This window comes from Diachasmimorpha longicaudata, chromosome 1 (assembly GCF_034640455.1).
Source record: "Diachasmimorpha longicaudata isolate KC_UGA_2023 chromosome 1, iyDiaLong2, whole genome shotgun sequence".
NCBI lineage: Eukaryota > Metazoa > Arthropoda > Insecta > Hymenoptera > Braconidae > Diachasmimorpha > Diachasmimorpha longicaudata.
The window spans coordinates 13602629-13623276 of NC_087225.1; the positions used below are offsets into that span (position 1 = coordinate 13602629).

The 20648-nt window shown below is 39.2% G+C and overlaps 6 protein-coding genes and 1 non-coding gene across 14 annotated transcripts; 4 read left to right on the top strand and 3 right to left on the bottom strand.

Annotated features, from left to right (window-relative positions):
- The first annotated feature begins 98 nt into the window (after nt 1-98).
- Nucleotides 99-1017, top strand: LOC135162488 (large ribosomal subunit protein mL52). The gene is made up of 4 exons (XM_064121033.1): nt 99-286; nt 376-454; nt 554-686; nt 752-1017. The coding sequence occupies exons 1-4, from the start codon at nt 241-243 to the stop codon at nt 923-925; spliced, it is 432 nt and encodes a 143-aa protein (XP_063977103.1). The 5' UTR covers nt 99-240; the 3' UTR covers nt 926-1017.
- LOC135162370 (uncharacterized) lies at nt 837-8609 on the top strand. 3 transcript variants are annotated; one of them, XM_064120748.1, is made up of 6 exons: nt 837-973; nt 6691-6937; nt 7095-7320; nt 7397-7526; nt 7666-7893; nt 7993-8609. In XM_064120748.1, the coding sequence occupies exons 2-6, from the start codon at nt 6813-6815 to the stop codon at nt 8109-8111; spliced, it is 828 nt and encodes a 275-aa protein (XP_063976818.1). In that variant the 5' UTR covers nt 837-973; nt 6691-6812; the 3' UTR covers nt 8112-8609. The 3 variants fall into 3 exon arrangements, with proteins under 3 accessions (XP_063976818.1, XP_063976828.1, XP_063976837.1); XM_064120758.1 differs by lacking the exon at nt 837-973 and adding an exon at nt 6436-6575 and having other exon boundaries at nt 6679-6937; XM_064120767.1 differs by lacking the exon at nt 837-973 and adding an exon at nt 6453-6575.
- On the bottom strand, nt 998-5981 carry LOC135162119 (glutathione hydrolase proenzyme-like). Its single transcript, XM_064120283.1, has 8 exons — nt 5847-5981; nt 3164-5450; nt 3000-3079; nt 2615-2887; nt 2273-2557; nt 2075-2141; nt 1751-1990; nt 998-1692 (listed from the first exon to the last, which is right to left on the bottom strand). Exons 2-8 carry the CDS (start codon nt 3538-3540, stop codon nt 1479-1481), a joined length of 1536 nt encoding a protein of 511 aa, XP_063976353.1. The 5' UTR covers nt 3541-5450; nt 5847-5981; the 3' UTR covers nt 998-1478.
- On the bottom strand, nt 4147-5412 carry LOC135170652 (molybdate-anion transporter-like). Its single transcript, XM_064136696.1, has one exon. The coding sequence runs from the start codon at nt 5410-5412 to the stop codon at nt 4147-4149; it is 1266 nt and encodes a 421-aa protein (XP_063992766.1).
- Trnai-uau (transfer RNA isoleucine (anticodon UAU)) lies at nt 8246-8339 on the top strand. Its single transcript has 2 exons — nt 8246-8283; nt 8304-8339. It is a non-coding gene; the product is annotated as a tRNA-Ile (tRNA).
- On the bottom strand, nt 8588-9711 carry LOC135162491 (small ribosomal subunit protein bS16m). Its single transcript, XM_064121047.1, has 2 exons — nt 9474-9711; nt 8588-8969 (listed from the first exon to the last, which is right to left on the bottom strand). The coding sequence occupies exons 1-2, from the start codon at nt 9597-9599 to the stop codon at nt 8670-8672; spliced, it is 426 nt and encodes a 141-aa protein (XP_063977117.1). The 5' UTR covers nt 9600-9711; the 3' UTR covers nt 8588-8669.
- A 102-nt stretch (nt 9712-9813) lies between these two features.
- LOC135161916 (protein lingerer) lies at nt 9814-20493 on the top strand. 6 transcript variants are annotated; one of them, XM_064119920.1, is made up of 9 exons: nt 9814-9876; nt 11096-11347; nt 11879-13771; nt 14237-14450; nt 14792-15000; nt 16131-16340; nt 16734-16859; nt 17120-17395; nt 17637-20493. In XM_064119920.1, the coding sequence occupies exons 2-9, from the start codon at nt 11213-11215 to the stop codon at nt 17883-17885; spliced, it is 3312 nt and encodes a 1103-aa protein (XP_063975990.1). In that variant the 5' UTR covers nt 9814-9876; nt 11096-11212; the 3' UTR covers nt 17886-20493. The 6 variants fall into 6 exon arrangements, with proteins under 6 accessions (XP_063975990.1, XP_063976033.1, XP_063976024.1 ...); XM_064119963.1 differs by having other exon boundaries at nt 16170-16340; XM_064119954.1 differs by having other exon boundaries at nt 14795-15000.
- Nucleotides 20494-20648: the final 155 nt, after the last annotated feature.

The following is a 20648-nucleotide window of genomic DNA, read 5'->3' on the forward strand; positions in this document are numbered from 1 at the left end:
AAAGGTTGTCACCAGATTATTACGTAAACCCCTGGGATCGGTTTTTTTTCTTCGTCAGTTGGAAAACTGGAGGTAGAGACTTTTCGAGGAGGATGTTGGTAGTGGAGAAAAGGTTATGTTAATTGATTTTGGGCTCATGGAAAGAACTCATAAGTTTATTTACAAACTGTAATTATTCCTGATTGACTTAGAAAATTAGGCTTTTTATTTCGTATATTATTTGTGAAGAGTACTGTCAGTATGTCGTCAATTGGAAGACTATTCAGTAATATTCAGTGCTGCAGACGTGAGTATATCAAATTTGCCGGAAATTCAAGTTCTCTCATAAAAAATAGAATTATATTCATTTTTTAAAACTGTTGTTCTATTAATTAGCTGTCAGGGGAATTTATAGTACAATAAATCAAATTCACACGACGACTGCCACACAATTGGATCAAAGCTGGCGACAAAGGTGAGTTGGATTTCATCAATAAAGTTCGCGAATATGAAAATGAATTAATTCAAGAATAATATTAATTTGCTATGTCTGTCAATTTCGTGAATTATTTAGGGAACGTTTACCAGAAAATCCAAACGCATTCGGTCCCCTGACGAATTTTCCAGATTATTCTTACAAGGATGGAAGACCAACACCATTTGGGACCAGAATGCTCACCAGAATTAACAAGCAGCGAGCCATATTGGTAATTAATTAAACTCAATCCTACTTTTAGAATAACTAATTTCTCCTCAATGTCTACATCTGCAGAAAAAAGTGAGACAACTAACGAGTGAGGTAGATTACGCCGTGAAGAGGTACGACAGGATCCAGCGAGAGAATAATGAAAGCAGAGCGAACATCATAGGATCGAAACTCAAACCAAAGGGGGAGAAACTGGCGATAGAGGCGAAGCCTGAGGTTCCAAAATTATCACAAAGTTAATTACCTTAACAGGAAACATGTTAATTGAACACCCCTCATGGCTACTAGGTAAAACACATTAAACAATAAACTAATCGAGTTGAATAATCTTATCTGATGATTTGGTCTGTTATTATTTTATTGTCACCTACACCAAGGAGCCCTCGTAGACTTATGGTGTGCATTAGCAGTCGTTTTGCATAGCAGAGGGGAAATTTGTCAGTTATCGATGTGAAAATCCTTGTGAGACAAGTGCAAAGTTCCATATCACTATTCAACAATATATAATCCTGTTGCATCGTGGGAATGTTGGTAGAATTGAGGGCCAAGTTATTTTTTGACTCGTGCCAATTTTTCAGCGGATCGCTTTCGGCGGGACGTGCTCTTTCAAACGACAGGGCAGGCAGTCACTAGCTTGATTGAGCCTCTTGTAAAAAATTCCAAAGATTTTTTCCATAGAATATTTTTTATTCAATATTTTTATTCCAAGGTCAATTGAAGTTCAATAGAATTAAACTATGAATTCTATGACTCCACTGCCTCTTACTCTCCTCCAGGCGTGATATCATTAAATTTATTTGTATCTGGAGGCTAGACCTCCTCCTCTGCTATCAGAGTGGCTGCTCAACGAATGTCCCTGTTTCACAACAGCATTGACGCTCTTCACGTAATGCGCGATGTCGGTGCTCGATCCAGGGATTAAATTCGATATTTCTATCGACAAGGAGCCGTCCAAGGGGTACTTCCCACTGGGCTCCATGAGGATTCCTTCAGGAAGTCGATAATACCTACGGAATTACTCAAGTAATACTTCTAATTCAGCGGTGACTAGTATTGGCTCATCACCTCTGCGTCTCGATGGCGATCGAGAGGTTCAGCTTCCTGAGGATTATATTGGATAGGATTTCCGTGGCAAGGATGGGGTCATCCACACCGAGAGCCCCCGAATATTCTACTGGGCTTTTGGTTGAGTGAAAAATTATTGGAGTAAGGTCCTGGAGATTATTCTCAGAGACTCCCCCCAGACCGTCCAGGAGGAAGCCAGCACCTGTTTTGTGTCCTAGACCCAGTGGAGCACTTAAACCTCTGGTGAATTCAAATAGGTAGATTAACTTATCTCGTTTTATCACTTTCTCAATCCACTCCTGAATGGAGAGAAATAATATTTACGTTACTATCGATACGAAATTCCGGTTGGCATCAACTGCAATGACTGTTGTGTACCTCTCTTGTTCAACTGAAAAGCGTAAAACAATTAATTTCAAGATTGAGAGCAATTCTGAACATGTAGTTCTCAGTTCTGATTTTTTTTCCTTCTAAAAATCAGATATTATGTCTCTGAAATTGACATTAAAACGAAGGGCTAACTGTGATAGTCCGTAACGTTCATTTCAACCAGGGCTCTGGCCACCTCCAGCTGTGACTCGAAAGAGGCACCATCCTCCGCAGAAATCCCCAGGTGCTGCACTTTATCTAAAACAGTCTGAAGTACATTCCCATGCTCCGGACCGTAAATCGTGTGATCATAGAAGTGGAATTTCCTTGCTTTTCCTTGCAGGGCTTCATAATCTGCCAATGCCGGGAGCAAGTGCTCATGAGCTTCATGGAACTCGTCGCGCATGAATTTGTCGGCCAGACTTCCGTTGTAAAGACCTCGACGGAAGAACGCAAATAATTTCCGCTAATTCATGAATGTAGTTAAAAATTTACTTTGCGATCCATGACTTCTTATCACCTCCAAAGTCTCCCCCAAATGCGGTTGTGTCAGAATTTCCCCGGGCTCTAGATATCCGAACAGTGTTCCATGGTCATTTACTCGAGAAACTTCTTCGAAAAATTGTTCCGTGATGACAAATCCATCCTTGGCGAGGTTCTCAGCCGGTTCGACGATTTTACTCCAGGGTAAAATTCCTTTTAGTTTGTGGAGTGTTTCCAGTCCTCGGGCGACTGAGGGAATTCTGATTTTTGCTGTTGCTAGGGCTCCTGACCATTATACTCATTGTATTATTAGAATAAATCGAGATTCGTCGACATGTACTTCATTAGATTCTCATTAATAATCAACCAATTTTATTACAAATAAATTTTAATTAACCTGAGATGGTATTCGTAGCAAAATCGACGACCAAAGGCTCACTCTCATCGCCTGCGTCGTAGGCAATAGCGATTCCACCCCTGAAATGTCAATGCATGTATTTTTGGCACTTAATTATCACTTCACAGATTACTCCCAAATAATAAATTGCAAAAGTCTTTTACCCTCCTAAACCCGTCTTGTAAGGAGCAATAACTGTCATGCAAAGCATAGCACCGACCGCTGCATCGACAGCATTGCCCCCATCCTTGAGAATATCAGTCCCCACCCTCGAGCAATTGACATTGTCCGCTGCCACTGCCCCATGATCGAGAATATCCTTGTAACTTCCCAATAACGAGTGCAGATAAATCAGGTAGGCAATCATAACAAGGCACATGACAGCCAAGCACCCAGTGAAGATTCTGAATCTCCATAAGCAGCTGGACCTTTGACAGTGGGTGCTTTGATCCTTCGTCAAAGGGCAGTTCTCTGACTGATGATAAGCATCGTATTCGCTCGATCCACTCCACATCTGACGCACGTCACAACAAGCATCCATTCTACTCAACCATGAAGGATGATGACACACATTATGCCTTGATCATTCATTTTACAAAAACTGTCATAAATAAAAACAAAAGAGGATTGTTGTTCCCAAATTATTTATTGTGCGTAAAGCTCATTCGAAGAATCATCCACAAGTCGTTGCACAATTAAGACATTGGACTATTTCTATTTTTCTATTTTCTATTCGTCTTCTTAGTCTAGTAAGGCCCGTGTTGCATTAACAATATACTTTCACAGCAATAGCACGTATATGAACATTTTTTATTTCTCTATATTTTCACGATAAAAATCGTTGATAAATTCATTGCAAAATATCGTTGGGTAAATTACACGTAAATCTATACCAATTTTTGGAGTTTCCTTAATCTAATAAGGCCATGTAACAATTCCTTGGATGTGAGTATCCAAATTAGTTTCATTTATATCTTAAGATGAAGGTATATAGAAGAAAATTTGTTTCAACCAGGAATATTAACAGTGCGTTTGATCCGGAATCTTTGTGCCATTGCCTCGCGAATAAATATCTAAATAAATAATTCTTTGATCTTAAGTTACTCTGTCAATGGAGGATATTGTCTTTCAAAATGAAAAGAACACATCAAAGGCTCAAAGTACAGCAGCATTGCTGCTCCCCCTCGGACTTCTCATAAACTCTGACAAACTTGAAGGAATAAAGGGCAGTGAAACCAAGTCCTATTGTGCTAATGACAAACATCATCTGATTATCAGTGCCCCCAATCTTAATATAAAACAAAACAGCCACAACGAGAAAATTGCAGGGGAGTCTTATCCAATTGACGATGCTAGCCCTGAGGCTCTCAGGAGCAACAACCCCTCTGAGGAACCCCACAGCTGGGAAGTACAGTCCCACTGCAATTTCGAAGAACATGAAGCCAATGAAACACAGATAAGTCCCAAAGGCCAAGAACCACTCATCTTTCTGAAGATGAACCCCCAGAGCACAAGTGGCTATGCTTCCCAGTCCCAGGAGAACACTGCAGCAGAGTAAAATCTCCACAGACACGCCGAAGTAGCTCTGGAAGAACGAGTGCAGAAAGCTTCCAATTCCGATGCATATCATGAATATCCCGAAGATGAAACCAAAGCTGGGATCCATGGGTTCGAGTACAGGAGTCCACAGGAACACAAATACGTACATGACAGTCTCAAAAATGATCTGCACGACCCCCAAGAAGATCAAGGCCCTACCTTCCCTCGAGAAGATAATCCTCACGCCCCTGAAGACATCCATTGATTTGGATTTACTGATCTCCACATTTTCCCCCCAGAGGACAGCGCAGAGACACCCTGAGAGCATGGATATGGGGATGGAAAAGACGAATGGAGTCGCTGGGCCATATCCAAAGGTGTCAACTAGCAGAGATGACAGGAAACCACTGGAGATTGCAGTCAATCCGTTGTAGAATGTTGCTTTGGCAAACGTTGTGCTGATCAGATCTTTATCGAGGTGATGACGAGAGAGGTGCTGCCCCACGTACCAGGACTCGAAGGTCGAGCAGAGGATTGATGTCGAGACCCCTCCGAAGACCCTCCCCATCATCAGAACATTTCGATCCTTCGAGATTGTGCAGGAGCATGTGAGGATGGTCGAGAGGAAGTAGATGATGCACATCTTTTTTCTGCCAAATTTGTCGGCGAAGTGACCTACCAGAACACCGAAGACTCCACTGCTTGCGAAACCTATTATGTAGAACAAGCAGATGTCGGTTTTGGTGTAGTTTGAGGTCGAGTAGATGGTGTAGAGGTAGGGGCCCTGCAGCCAGTCTACGAAGGCTGCTAGTAGGTAGATTATGAGATAGTTTCGACGAAGGCGAAGGTAGACTGGGTCTTGACATCGGTCCATTTCAGTGTGGGATGGAGATTCTTGGATCCATGGGTTATCTGGAGGTGAGGGTTTTTATTTTTTGCAATCCTTTTCTGGGATATCAGACGGTTTTTTTGTGTGTTTTTAAAAATAATTTGGTAGGTCAGCGTTAGTAAAAAAAATTGAGAAGCATCTTTTATTTTTGAATCAAAGTGAATGGACGAGAAGCGGAAAAACGAAAAATTGTATTTATTTTTTCTGTTTATTTCTATTCAGAAATTTGAAAGTAACATTGACTGGCTTCAATTGATTAATATTTACTTACAGTTTAATTAACATTCAATCAATCTTGATTATGTTAGTCTTAATCAAATCTAGAACTTATTGATAATTAAAAAAAATTAATAGTAGCTCTTCACAAAAAATATTACTATCGTTAGAGGGAATGAAATAATAAGTATTAACAATTTTACCTCTTTACGATCCCGCCACTCGATTTTATCAATCTATTAATCATCGCTGATGTTTACGACTGTTCTTGCGGCGGTTTCCGAGGTTAAAAGTCAGAAGTGGCTAGACAAATTCAATTGGTGGGATCGACGTTCTGTTAGTTTTTTTTCAAATGCAGTTTCACTCTCTTGCGTCCTTTTTTGTAGAAAATGTTTAATAAATAAATTCACCGGTGGAATTAATTGCATATTATGTTTCTGTCCAACTTTTGCTATTGAGATATTTTCTATAAAATGTCCCCGATATATTTTTTATCAATTTTGTTAGTCGCTCGTCTTTAAGAAATATACAGTGCAATTGTTGATATTCCTATTGACAAACAAATAAATTTGACAGCTTGATAATAAATTTTACAAATTATTTCGTCCCAAAGGTGATTTTTCGAGATGTTTAAACGCCTTTAACTATTATTCGTAGGAAATATTAATAAAAATTAACATAATTTGGAATATGATTAAGATAGTCTTGCTGACAGTTATGATAATATATTGCAAAATATAATTTGTTTGCTACAAAATTCAATTTAAAACTTGAGTCCCCCGAGTGACTTTCGACGCTTTGAACTGCATCACCTGACGACTGAAGTTCACCGCATTCCACTGTTCTCGTCTTTGTTGTAAGGTTGTTTACATTTCGTAAGCCCACAGGTGATTGGTTTTCGCAAAATGAAGTAATTCTATCGTTTGTACTAGGTTTGTGCCCGTTTATACTGAGCTTAAACTATTTCGTTAGTTTTTCATTTAATTTTAAATAAATAATATGCATAGTGACCTTTGTGTGCCATTTAATTGGTAGCATCTGATTCAGGCGCCACCGTCGATTCTGGCGGCAGGTGGAGACAGAGAGATTCGTTACATTCTTCAATTTCTGTGATAACAACCGGCAACTCAGCTGAGAAAATTCAGTAAACAATTGCATTGTTTATCGAGATGACGGGGGACGCGGAACTGAATGAATTGAGGGCGAAAAAGGATGAGTTGATTAAGAAAGTGTTGAAGATGCGAGATGAATTGGAGCGGAAGAACAATCAGAAGACGGTTATTCTAGGAGACGAGTGAGTATTTATTTCCTTGATCAATTTGTGAATTTACAGGCATTTAATCTTGAGAAATGAAGAATACAATAAGGAGACCGGAATTTGCACAGATACGAGAATATTGTTCTCTGAATGAAAAACATATTCAGACAACTGGAGATAATTTGTATTACAGTATTCGAGAGAGATTATCAAAAGATGCTTTTCCAATTGCATTGCCAAAGGACTCAAACGACGAAGAAAAATTCATAGTAAGATTAGTGGATGCAACTCAACAAGCAACTGGAATATTTTTCCAGAATGTCGACAAGAAGTGGCTGCGGGACAATGTCTGGAATTATACCTCAAAAGTAGTTATGAAAATCCTAAAATTCAATTTGGAATTGACTGTGGACTTGAAGGTAATGTCTCCTACCTACTCAAGCAATTGAATTAATTAACTAGAAATTATTTGAGTAGTTTTGGATTTTCTCGTAGGATGGAGAGGACAATGAAATCCTGGACATCACCTGTCGGTTCGTTAAAGTTGTTGATTGCCATCTGCAGGAGATAACTCCCTGGGTGACTGAGTTCACGAGAGCTAAGAAGATGACTTATTTGATGTCTGGTAAGTATCATAAGTGACAAAATTATTTGTATTATTATAAAATGGATTCAGATCATGTTAAGTAGGACTTTGAGTGAACCTCCTCAGTTATTATATACAACACAATTACTATATATTATGATTTCTAATGATTTCGCAGCTTTTAGCGAATACAACGATCAATCCATAGTACGTCAGAAGATTCTCGATAAGCTGAAGTCTCAGAAATTCATAACAATCGACAAACATGGAACTGGTGGCTATGTAATTCACATTCACTGTCCAACATCCTCAAGAAAGCAATACGCTGATTTCCTATGGACGACGGAGTTCAATCACAAGACGAGAGCAATTGATCATTGTTTCAAAATAGATGGAATAGACAGTGGTGCGTTCATAGATTAAATATCCAACACTTTCAGTGAAATGAAATTGTCACTGTAATAATTCGGTCTGACGTAGAATTCTATTTTCTTTTCATGTTCAGACTTTGTGAAAGAGAATCAGGAGTTGCTAGAGGACTTCTGCCAGAAGGGGTTGAAAAAGGAGGACCTGGAGGCCCTCTGGAGTGAGCTCTGCACAGCTGTCAACGCAGGCAAACATTGAGTGCCCATCTATTCTAGACTCAAAATGCCGTATCTACACTTTTCATCATCAAATTCAACTAATATTGAGTTTATGATAAGAGGAGTGGGGGTAGAGTTGAAGTGGAGAATAATGTCTAGGCTCCAGGCTACCTCTCCCCAGTGGCGCAATTGGTTAGCGCACGGTACTTATAAGACAGTAATTACGTGAGCAATGCCGGGGTTGTGAGTTCGAGCCTCACCTGGGGAATATTTTTTTCAAGATTTCAGTTCGTACTGTTTTTTTTATTTAAAAATATTTTCCCTGTGTTCGGCAGAAGCCAACTGATCATATCGTCCCGGAATTTCTCACTATCCCAGCTTTCATCAAATTCCTACGTCACTGGGCATCTTTTCTGAATTGAAGTATTATCTATTTTATCTAAAGAAGCAAAAAAAAAGAATAAGAATAATGAGTGATAATGAATATTGTCGATGATAATAAACGAAAACAGCTGATTCAGTGGTTCGTTAAAGTACTTCTTATTGATTATTCATCATGACAATAAACCTATTTACACGATAACCAAGAGCATGATCATCAATTGCTCTGCTCCTGAGCTTTACGAGTCTCCTCTTCCTCCTGCTTTGCTTTAGCAGCTTCCTCGTCAGTTTTTCTCCTGGCTCTCCAGGCCCTGATGTACGTCGTGGGATGAATCGGAAGGAACCCAGCAAGCCCCAGGAGCTCCTCGACGGGCTCTGAGATTGTTACGTTCCCCTGCCCCAGCCAGTACATTATCCTCTCGGTGTTGAGAGCGACTAGTTTCTCGTTGAATTGATTTGGAGACGGATCGTACGTGCCTAGCTGTTCGATGGGCGGCTTTCTTTGCTCTAGTTTGACCTGGGTAGAAGAATAGTGGCCTTCATCAATCATTTGAATTAGTCAATAATTTTTCAGGGCGATTCATTAGGTTGCTCGCACATCCCAAGAGTAAAATGACGTGGTTAATTAAAATTGTGTCATTTGTTACTACAGATAAAATTATTGATGTTAAATGACTATTGAAAGTGCAGTACAAACAATATTACCAATAAATCAATTAATATCATGATTTAGTTGATTAGGAACATCAAAAAATAAATATTGATCACTGGAGGTGATCCAGCAGAATTTATTATTTTTTTTATTCATCTAAATGAGATGTTATTGGAATGAAATATTGAAATTATTTTCAGAGATCAGAAAATATCATCTCAAGTCCTCGCACTTGACTCTTTCTTATTGATTAATGGTTCATCATTATCTTCCAACAATTATCGAAACTAATTAATACTTTAACACCTTCATCTCTCCGTTGATTAATAAATTATTCATCCTCAGCCAAGTAAACAATCATCAACTTACAGGCATGACCACAATATGAAAAAACGGCCGGTTCGCGCATCCATACCGAGCTAACCGAATGACCTTCTTATGCCAGTCCGTGTACACTCCAGTTCCTGAAGCTGCATGAAGTGGAAATCGTGGCATGATTTGCCCCCTAAAATTAGGAAAATCTCCACTAATTAAAATCGAACCCCCGACTGGAGACTACTACACAAGAGGTTACAAAAATCTTCGCCAAAAAATCACAACCTTAAGTACGTTTACAAAAACTTTCGGACCAATCCTATTGCCCTAGTGACTAAAGCCGCATTGCCAACGAGCGACTCCCGTCTAGGGACATTATGCACTTCACGTTGGCCCCCCCTGTCGATCGTCGGCGTGAAGTATCACCCAATAAACGCCGAGTCCGTCGACGTTTCAGGTGAGATTTGTAATTGAAAATACTTGAAAAAAAAAGGAAGATCCAATAGTCCTCGCATTAAAATGCTCAAGGGTCCTCAATTCCCGAGTAAAAAACATTTATTGAGTGCGTGAAAAGTGAATAATTGTCGGTAAATCGAGGGGACCAGAGGGGGGTAATGAGTGAAAAATCCAAGTGTAGCGTCGCTCTCTCGATTGTTACAAACAGGACAAGGGGAGTCAGGGGTACGTCGGGGACGTTGGTCACGTGACCTGTGCTGCGTTTTGAGCGCACTAACTCAGGTACAACGGGGGGATATCTAAATACGTTGTTTTTATTTATCTTTTTTCCTCATTACTTGGAAAAGACGCCGAATCGAGAGGTAAATTACTCCCGACTGATCGTTAAAGTCCATTAAATGGTGCTTAAGAATCGGTTGTAGGGCTCATTAGGGGGAGAGTTCAACGGTGAGAGAAAAAACGTGGGTGTTCGGTGCGAAAATTCATCGGTCAGGAATCCGCCATTCCCTCCAGCAAATACTCCGCTTGGTCGCGGCAATTGTCCTCGGTTGAACGGACAAAACCCCGATGTCTAGGGGCTTTTCTCCTGCATTACTTGGAAATCCTCGAAAACCTCTAGCTTGACAAGGCCTCGGAGTCTCTTTCCATCCCCTCCCGTACCACTCATTTAGTAGGGGAAAAAAAAATGTAATACCCACAAATGGCGTCCGTTGTGCACATGGTCGAGACCTCCGACATCGCTCCTTGACTGTTTCGGATTATTTTCTAAGAGTTTACGTTTTTCTTTCGGTGGTTTTGGAGGGTGCAGGAACATTACGATATCTCTGGGGTGTGCAGACGGCGGAGGTGAGGTGAACAGGTTGGAATTGTCGTGGGGAGTAGGAATATCGGGGACAACGGTGTGGTTACGATTATCACAGGGTCGAAATGACAAATTGTTGATTTGGGCATTAATCTGGCCACGTGGAAACAATAGGAAATATCTCGGTTTTTTACTTCTGCCTCTGGGGATGGGGTTTTTTTTTTGGGATTCAATGGGGGCCTTTGGGGGTTGTGTTGGACTACCGGCGTACCTAAGGATCGACACTTTTTTTTTCATTTCTTGAACTGCATGAGTGATAACGATTTGTTGTGAACACGGTATTTTATCGATGGTGTCGAGTGCTAGGTATTGCATTCCGGAGTATTAATAATGATTGTAATGGTTTTTGTGTTTGCAGATTGTAAATAGCAAGTGTACATAGGTGTGATAGGCCTGAGGGGGTGATTTAGTTAAGGTCTGCAGGGGAAAATAGCCATTTTCGTCAGAATCTGACCGGCGGGAATAAACTTGAATCATGAGTTCCGGTAATAAATCGTTGGTGTCCTCCGGTGGGAGAGGCACCAACAAGAATAAATCATCTCAGCAGCATGGCAAATCCGATCAGCATCATTCGAAGATCACAGACACTGCTAAACATGACAAAGGACAGGTAAATATTGAACTCTATGATTAGCATTTTGCAGAGAAGTTTCTCTGGATTTTTAAATTTTTCTTTTGGTACAGCTGGAACTAGTGGAGTATTTCGTTTAAGCTAATCTGCAGGTGTCCAAATATTTTTGAGTCGTTCAGGAATTCTTTTACACTTGAAAAGTATTTGGACGTGTGATTTTTTATTCTTGTGTTTGATTGGAATATCTGTTGACGAATATTCCGTTAGTTTCAGTGTTATATTCAATGTTCAGGGCTAATTGGAATCAGAGGAGGTACACCTTGGAATTTTGTAAAATGACGATTCATTAAATTTTCATTCAATGGACCAAATTCAAAGCTTACTATCACATAAGATGTTCGTATTCAGGAACACTCATTAAGATTTCACTATCCACCAAAATACCTAAATTCAAAGTATGTAATATATTGTATCCAATTTCGATTAGAGGAAAAGAAACACAAAAGTGCAATGAAAAATTTCAATTCCCCAAAAATTAACCCCCGATAAAAAATCTTCACTTGTCTCCAGTCGAAGGATCAATCGAAGCATGCACAAATAATCGACACCCGATCGGGGATGAGCGAGGACCCAGCGGTTAAAGAACGAATAAAGCAAGCAATGGAGGTGACCCGTCGTACTGAAGACCAGGTGATAATGGCCCTCCACGACAGTGACTGGGACTTCGATCGTGCTGTGAACGATCTCCTCGAGGGTGTATCAGCCGAGTGGGAAGTGAAGAAGAAGAAAGCCCGCCAGCCAGGTGGTTCAAAGCCCACTACTGATCAGTCGACCGATCACGAGGAGACAGGCGACTGGGAGGAGCGGCGTAATCAGCGTGGTGGTGGCCCACCACGTCTGAGGGGTCGTGCCAATCACGACAATCGTGGCTGGCGTGGACGAGAGAACAAGGAGAACGAGCGCAATATGGAGGATAATGTGCGTGAGGGTGGTTACAGTGGTGGTAGACGCGGTGGCCGAGGTGGCCCAGGAAGATCAGGTCGCGGTGGTCGTGGTGGTGGCCGAGGTCTAGGACCCCGCACTTTCGCCAATCGTGATTCAGCCTCATCCTCAGCTGCTCACAGCTTCAGTCGTCCAATTGACACCTGGACGGGCAGTGAGGAGCAGCAGCAGAGTAACCAGGAGCCCAAGATCGATCCCTGGAGCAATCTTGAGCCCTCTGAAGACTGGGAAGCTGAGGAGTACACTGGTTCCCTTGCTGACACCAAGGTTTTCACACCGAGTACAGCAATGGGCGATCAGCCAGCCGAGGAGAGCAAAACAGACCAGCCCCTTGGCTCTCAGCCCATTCAACATCCAGCGATTGGCATCACTGAGGATCCCAAATTGGAGGCACCTCTCATTCAACAAGCACCAGCCCTCATTCAATCCCAATCTCAGGGCCAACAGCCTCAAGTCCTCCGTATTCCTGATCTCCAAATGTCCCAAGCCAGCACCGTTGGCGGTGGTGTACTAACAGCAGCTCAGAGCCAGTATCTCACGCAATTGACTCAACAATCGTCTGAGAACTACAAGACTCCATCGGCGTTCAGCTCTATCGGAATAACGAGCCAGTCTCAACGACCGGCTAAGCAACGTCCACGTGTTCCACCTCCCTCGAAGATACCATCGAGCGCTGTTGAAATGCCTGGGGATGTTAATAGTAGTATAGGCTTTCTAGACGTGCAATTCGGTGCAATGGAGTTTGGCAGCGACACAGGGAATATCGATAGCACAACAACTGATAAGTATAATTCATCGGGGACTAGTATTACCGGCATTGATGTGACTTCCAGTGTTCCGTCGACGGGAGTTAATTCAATGACAAATTCAAATTCATTGGAAATTGACACAGCACAACAGAGCAGTTACAATGCATCATCTCAGATTGTTCCATCACCAAATAATCCCAGCGTTGGTTACGGTAACAGCGGGGCTGCTACTACGACGTATTCACAGAAGAATTCTTATCAGTCTACCAATACACCGAGCTACAACTATACCTCCAGTGCTACGCAGTCTGGACAGTCATCTTATCCATCGTCAACTGGTGGCAGCAATAATTACACCACGACGACAACGCAATCTGGCTACAGTGGCAGTTCATCCTATCCACAGAGCAATCCTTCTACATTTAGTCAAGCATCACCATCGGCTCCATCGTCGTCGAGCACTTCTGCGTACAATCAAACAGCTAGCTCCAATCAGACTTATCAGTCGAACAGCTTTGTCCCGACTACCACTGGACAGTATCAGTCTACCACCCAGTCTACTAATGCTGGCTCCAATAACAGCTATCAGGGCGGAAGCTATCAAAGCTCTTCTAGCTTTCAGAGCACTCCACAGGCCTATCCGCCATCTGGTACTAATTTCACGTCGCCGATCACTCAGGGCAGCAGTAGTGCTTATCAGAGTGCGCATTCGGTAAGTTTTATTACTTCAATTAATTAAATAAATTGGTTGTCATAATTAAATTGCAGAAGAAAATTTAAAAAAAATGGATGGATAATTCACATTCACTTTTCCCAGAAGATTACGTCACTCATTCTTTTATTCTGAATGAATGGGAATCGTTGGAACAGCTATCAATTTCAATTTTTTGGAACAAAATTAATTTTTTGGTGAAAATTAATTGCTTAAAAAACCTTGTAATATTTAACAATTAAAAAATTCTGAAAATCTAGATAAAAAGCTTCGATATTCATCAAATGGCAAATCTTTATGAGACGGATTCCTATGCAAATGCTTGTTATTTTCAACAAACTGTTGGAATTTCAATGAAAGTGATAAACAAAGCTCACGATACACGTCAATGTTCCGCATTAAAATTTTAATATTCACGAGTGAATGGTAATAACAACGATATCATTGACCGTGGAATATCTCTAGTCGCAGGTATACGGTGGTTACGGAAATTACAGTACTCAGCCCCAAGCGACTTCCCACAATCACACAAAATTGAACAGTGGCTCGAGCAAGGATTCGCAGTATGATAACAATGCAACAACGAGCAGTGGATCCCTTGCGACGACAAGTGCCCCGTCTTTGGGTCTATCATCCGCCTCGGTCAATAGTTCCCAGACTAAAGTGACGAGTTCAAATGGTGAGAACTGTTTGTACAATAAATTTGAGTGCGAAATACCTGTGGAGATCGAGGCATTTTCTGAGCATTTCATTCTTTAATAATATTTTCAATAGTATTTCAATAGTATAGTAGTTTTTATTGCTTCATTAGTAATTTTTTAAGTCAATCATTAAATTGTAAAGGCTGCTGCCACTATTTATCTGAGTTAGATCAATCAAACCCTCAGACTCCATAAGAGTAGGAGAAAAAAAAATCTCGTTTTTGTTAGCAGCTCTAGCTAGATGTAGGACTTGGTAAAATTTGTAGCTTTTCTCTCATTCTTTTCATTTCAATCACGATAAATAACAATAATGCTTCAGCAGTGCCAAAAAGTACATCCAGTGGCAGTGCGGTATCGGGTGCCAGTGGAACGGGAAGCATAACAGGAAGTGGGGCAGGTGCAGCTGGCAGTATGACACCGATGCTAGGCCATCAGTATATTATGGGACAAGGTGTACCTTATGCCTTCCAACAGCACATGTACAGTTACGAGGATCTCCAACTTATGCAGCAAAGAATACCGCACATGGTTAGTCAACTCAACTCCATACAAATTCGGTTTATTTTATTATGAATTGGCTGAACGTATTGTCTTTTGTACTTCTCACTAATGGACAAGTGAAAAAACAATACGTTCAGTTTTACATTATTCGTTATTTATTTTAATTTTATTCGTGAGCTGAATGGGGTAATCTGATCAATACATTAATCATACGAGCAATTCAATATTCTCCAAAGGTATGCAAATTCATTCATTTTTTTGTGCGCAAAAAATTCCATTTGTCGGGGAGGTCAATTGATTCAATTGTCCATAAATGAGGGCAGTATTTCTGATATATAAAATCTATCATTCAGATTGCCCCGAAATAGTGATTCTAGCACGATTATTATAAAGTAGTGAAAGCAAGTGTTCTTCAGATTTATTTATTACAAATTTAATGAAGGCATTATTTTCTGCAGTTCAGTCAAATGGATAAGCAAGAAAATAATACGTTCCGTCTCATATTCTTCGTTATATTATCTTTTGACTTACGATGAGAACGGGATAATCTGACTGATAAAACAACAGTTGAAACAATTCCGTACCCCTCAAAAGAACAATTAATCGATGAGTCAGATTGCCCTGTGAAAAAAATTCAAGCACGATTGTTATAAAGTAATAATTATTTTTACGAATGCAAAGAGAATGATTTATTTAGTAATGAATTATCTGATCTCATGTTGAAATGGAAATGGTGCTTGGTAGCCGCTCGATTGATATTTTATTTCCCATGAAATTATTTATATTTTATTGCACATTAGGAGTCTCAGTGTCTTTAAGTGGCAATTGGTAGTATTAGAGCACTGGTTCTGGAATTATTCTCAGGGAATATTCATGGGGTATGGAACGTTTTCTTATTTGTACCAAGGACAAGTAGATTGAAGACGTTTTGTTACTCGTAAAGTACTCTTGTACGATGGCAAACGATTCTCTTATCTCCCTCCTCTACCTCTCGCCTCCTTTTTCCGTCCTCTTTCTCTCTATTTTTCTACCCTTCTACTGTGCTCATGGTCCTGTGGGTCGAATAGATTCTTCATTAGTTAGAGTCCTCCTACGTATTTTGGAGTACACAGTGTATGCATGTAGTTTTGTGTTTGGCCTTCCTGACTAACGTGCAGCCAACTACTGGTTACTATGACGCGGCACTTGGCTATCAGACGACTGGTCCAGCAACGAGCCTAGGCGGTGGACGGAGTGATGCATTATCCGGTGTTCAGGGTGTTCAAGGGGTTCAGGGGGTCCAGGGTGCCTACACCAGTATGAGCGACGGAAGGTTTGCGAGAAATGACAGCAATGCATCGCCGGTGCCATCGACCATGTCGCAGCAGGTAAATTCTAATGGAATTGAATATATTGGGATTTTTGGGGGTAATTTGATGCATTTGTCGTCACAGCTATTATTGAGCATCAACCTCGGAATCTTCGGGAATTATGACTGACTAATGGAAAAAGTAGAATTAAAATGGAATATTTTCATTTTTTTTGGGCCGTATTTGAAATACTTTAAGATTACTTAATTGCTTTTTAATTTGAATAAGATAGCCATCAGGAAAAGTTCTGACCGTAACATTCTTGGGATTAAATGTTTTAAGTGACTACTTTATTGAGAACACAAAATGCAGAAATTAAAATTCATTTGGAATACTTATTGAGAATAGGAGACAAGATTCGCATTCATTAATATTAAGGTTTAATATTCATAATTAATGATTTATTGTCAGACCGCGTCGCAGCATCAGCAACCGATGATGAACCCAACACTGCCTCCCGGCTATGCGTACTTTGCATACGGTGGTGGAATAATGCCAGGAAGCTTCCAGGCTTATGGTGGACCACCAATCTATCCTGTAAGTAAATAGTGTCCACATTGCGGAACATTTGCTATTTTATTTACATTTGAACATATATTCTTCCCCCAATTTGATTTTCAACATCTAGAATCGAGCATAAAAAATTCTTTCATCCCTTGAATTTTGTTGAAGTTGTACAAAGAGTATGGAAATGTGAAAAAGACATGTATTGTTTATCATGCAGGGTTATCGTTGCAAATTTTCATATTAAAAATCAATCGAATGTATTCAAATGAAAAAATGTTTCCGAATAACAGCAAATAGCAACTGCTGGCAATGCTGGAACGAATAGTGGGGCGTACAATGCTAAACCTGGCAGTTACGGCTCTGGATATGGGGGTGGAGCAAGTTATGATACACTAGCCAATGCTGGTCCAACTGCCGACTATAAGGGGGCTGGCAGTGGCTACACTGGGACTCAAAGTGGAAAGACTGGATCGTCCACAGGGAATAGCAATTCTGGGGCGTCTTCTGCTACTGATATTGGCGCTAACATGTACGCTAAGAGTCATGTGGCATTGAGTAAAGTCAATGTAAGTAATAAATCCATTTAGTTTCGTTCATTAACGCCTAACATTCCCACTAAAAAAATTTCTCATCAACATTTTCACAAAATTCGATATATGTAGTGAACATAATTAAATGCATAATTATATTTTGTTGGAAATTTAATTGTCTCTCTACAAATACGTCTTGATATTGTGCCCGAGAACTATCCAATTGATTCTGTTAATGAGTGTTTCAATTAATTACGATAATTGTTTTTATTATCAGTCGTACGACAAACAGGCTTTCCATTCGGCAACGCCACCACCATTCGGCTTGACGGGTAGCCAGAGTGCTGGTATGCCAGGTGGTTACGGTGGTCCACACTTATTCATCTCAACGATGCCACACCAGTTGCATCAGCCACTTCATCAGGACGGTGGCAGTAGTTCTGGACAGAGATCCAACGCAAGCTCTCAGAATAAGGCGCAGGCAAAGCCTGGCTACAGTTCAACCTACTGGACAGCTGGTAATTAAAGCCACACGAGGAAAATTCAATGTAACTGATGGAGTGGTACAATTAACCCACGATTCGATATTTAAAAAATTGAAAATAATTGATCGAATCGGTGGGTTTTTTGCGGAATGGAGGACACATAATACACAAAAAAAATTAAGTGGGCGGACATGTATACACATTTATTATTAAATAGATTGAGAAAGGGATTGAAGTGATGAGAACCCGCTCGAATACACTCGAAATCAGGATGGTATTTTTCCTTTGTCTTCTTGTTTTTTTTTTTTTAAATAAATTAATTACCCTTTATTTCCCTCGCGTTGTGGAAAATTCAGGCATAACTCGGCGTTGAGCGTGTCTAGAGACAGGTAATAAATATTTAAAATCCTGGGAGATTTTGAAAATGGATTAATAATTATTGAAATGTTTTCCATTTTTAAACGTTAGTAAATCATTCACAAATAATGAAAATTCTTTTACGATGACTGCGTTGGTTACATCAGCAGGAGGTTTTGCTTTTTATTCAATTAAAAAATTAGGTGAAAATTTAATTTTCAATCAACACATCTCTTCGGTTTTTCTGTTGAAGATGAAACAAAAAATTGTTTCCTCGCGCTGATCCAATGCGTACTGAATAAATAAATTAAGTATTCCTTCGATTTTACAAATCACCTTTTCATGAAAAAATCCCACCCCCTTCTCCTTGTAACGAATTACTTAACCACCCAATTCTATTTTTATTAATCGTACAATAGTAATCATTAAATGTCTATCAAATTTTCTTTCCCATAAGTGCATTTCTCCACTATTTTTTTTTTGTTTTATTTTTTCATTTTAAGAAATAAAGTAGCCTTCAATTGAAATGATAACCAAAGCTAACGAATCAAGTATACATTACAGAGTGTAATTAAAATTTTCCAAGAAATTAAGAACAATTATAAACACAAAATGCTTGGCTTATCACAAGGAAATTCACAGACTATCTACGCTTTATTTCATTCATTATTTTTTTTTCTACTCATTATCATAAATAGAAGCCGAAGGTCCTGTGTACTTGTAAACTTGTATCTTTCTTTTAATTTGTTCTGTAAACAATAAAAAACATGTGAGAAAAACAAAGCAAGAGAGGAATAAGAAAAATTCATTCAGATTATTGATCATCGCGAGGTGAAAAGTAGGAAGATATCTTGTTGAGCTAATTTCATTATATTTTTTAATTGATTAAGAGAATATATCGAAATGATGGGAGATTTATTGGTTTGGCATTGCCTGAGACACGTGTGAGCGCATTAGTCACAGAGCTTCATTCGTTATTATTTTCTTTCTCATAATGAGGTAATAGTGCCCCTGGAAATTAGTGTAATTAGTTTAAGATGAGAGTTATCTCGATAAATTCGTCGCACTTTGAAAGGTAAATACGAGATTTCTTTCCCCCCAAGTGTTTTTCTGTTTCATAAATATTTCCACTCGTGGTATTTATTGAATATGGGGAAGAATGGTGTACTTATCAGGTGCAACGATGATCGAGCCCCCCATCGTGCCCACATACTTCTGAACATTTATAAATATTCATTACATCAACAAAAATGATTTTGTAGAAGGAGACATTTTTTTGAGAGGAATCTGCAGTGAAATTGCCTTTTGTTAAATATCGATAACAATTACGAATGACGGTGAAAAATATATAAATGCAAAGTCGAAGTCGCCCATTTGTTTGATAAGATAAAAAAAATCCGAAAAAATATAGTCTGTAATATTTATAATTTTTTTTATTGATTCGTTACAAATGGCGAAAAATTGAAAAATAAAAAATGAGAATTTTATAACAATAATTCGTAATTGTCAGCTATATTGTTTCAAAATTCGATTCATTTCACTGTTTTCTGAATATCTGGCGTCTGGGAAACAAAATTGAAAAAAAAAATTTTTAGCATTTTACGAGCTTCTAACTTTGAAATTTCCCTGGAGTCTTCTCTCAATGAGAGTAAATATTCGATAATTAATGGAAATCAAAGTCATATGGGGGGAGGGGGGGTACTTCACACGTAGCTTGAAGGACTGTAGAGAGAATGAAAAGAAAATTAAGGAGAAGACAGTTTTTTCTCGTTTTAGACGATACCCTTACATTTTTTTATTAGGTGAGAAGGAAAAAATCACAATACATAAAATATAGGAATAATGTTTAATCACGATCGTTGAGTACGTGATTGATCCCTCGGGAGGGGAGGTATATAATAAATGTAAGTGTACGATGAGGTAAAAAGTAATGGAAAAAAAGTAAAAAAATATATACGATAATAATTGAATGAAAAAAAAATTAATGAAAAGTGCAAGTTCAGTATATAAGAATAGAAGACATAAGAGAGTAGGTGAACAGACAAATGAAAGAGAGTCGAGCGGGGTGATTTGTTCTCATACTGATTGTCATATACCTTAATAATTTTTGTATTTTTGTCAAACAATATTAACCGATAAAAAATGAAAATAAATGAAAATCGATCGAAAGTGCAAAATGCATTACGCCACTATTGCTAAACTACTATATGATTATTAATTAATATAATAGCGAAAGAAAAAAAACTACTGTGTATAAATATGAATATCTCGGAATAAATGTACTGAAATAATTATGATAATATTTCCCTTTTTTATAGTAGAATATTCACTTCTTTTCAGATCGAATCATAACTTTTCTTACGTTTCGTTTCGTGTAAATTATTGACAAAGTAATAAATGGAATTTCATGAGATTAATTCGTTGGTATTTGAAGGTCAAAATTGTTA

Excerpts from the sequence above, each read along its gene's own strand:
- LOC135162488 (XM_064121033.1), top strand. The coding sequence starts at position 241 with ATGTCGTCAATTGGAAGACTATTCAGTAATATTCAGTGCTGCAGAC. Across the intron at positions 455-553 it reads GATCAAAGCTGGCGACAAAG|GGAACGTTTACCAGAAAATC; the intron begins GTGAGTTGGATT and ends TGAATTATTTAG. Across the intron at positions 687-751 it reads ACAAGCAGCGAGCCATATTG|AAAAAAGTGAGACAACTAAC; the intron begins GTAATTAATTAA and ends CTACATCTGCAG.
- LOC135162119 (XM_064120283.1), bottom strand. The coding sequence starts at position 3,540 with ATGGATGCTTGTTGTGACGTGCGTCAGATGTGGAGTGGATCGAGCGAA. Across the intron at positions 3,080-3,163 it reads TACAAGACGGGTTTAGGAGG|GGGTGGAATCGCTATTGCCT; the intron begins GTAAAAGACTTT and ends TTGACATTTCAG. Across the intron at positions 2,888-2,999 it reads TGCTACGAATACCATCTCAG|GAGCCCTAGCAACAGCAAAA; the intron begins GTTAATTAAAAT and ends TATAATGGTCAG.
- LOC135170652 (XM_064136696.1), bottom strand. The coding sequence starts at position 5,412 with ATGGACCGATGTCAAGACCCAGTCTACCTTCGCCTTCGTCGAAACTAT.
- LOC135162370 (XM_064120748.1), top strand. The coding sequence starts at position 6,813 with ATGACGGGGGACGCGGAACTGAATGAATTGAGGGCGAAAAAGGATGAG. Across the intron at positions 6,938-7,094 it reads ACGGTTATTCTAGGAGACGA|TATTCGAGAGAGATTATCAA; the intron begins GTGAGTATTTAT and ends TTTGTATTACAG. Across the intron at positions 7,527-7,665 it reads GATGACTTATTTGATGTCTG|CTTTTAGCGAATACAACGAT; the intron begins GTAAGTATCATA and ends ATGATTTCGCAG.
- LOC135162491 (XM_064121047.1), bottom strand. The coding sequence starts at position 9,599 with ATGCCACGATTTCCACTTCATGCAGCTTCAGGAACTGGAGTGTACACG. Across the intron at positions 8,970-9,473 it reads TTCATATTGTGGTCATGCCT|GTCAAACTAGAGCAAAGAAA; the intron begins GTAAGTTGATGA and ends TCTTCTACCCAG.
- LOC135161916 (XM_064119920.1), top strand. The coding sequence starts at position 11,213 with ATGAGTTCCGGTAATAAATCGTTGGTGTCCTCCGGTGGGAGAGGCACC. Across the intron at positions 15,001-16,130 it reads AGCAAAGAATACCGCACATG|CCAACTACTGGTTACTATGA; the intron begins GTTAGTCAACTC and ends ACTAACGTGCAG. Across the intron at positions 17,396-17,636 it reads TGGCATTGAGTAAAGTCAAT|TCGTACGACAAACAGGCTTT; the intron begins GTAAGTAATAAA and ends TTTTATTATCAG.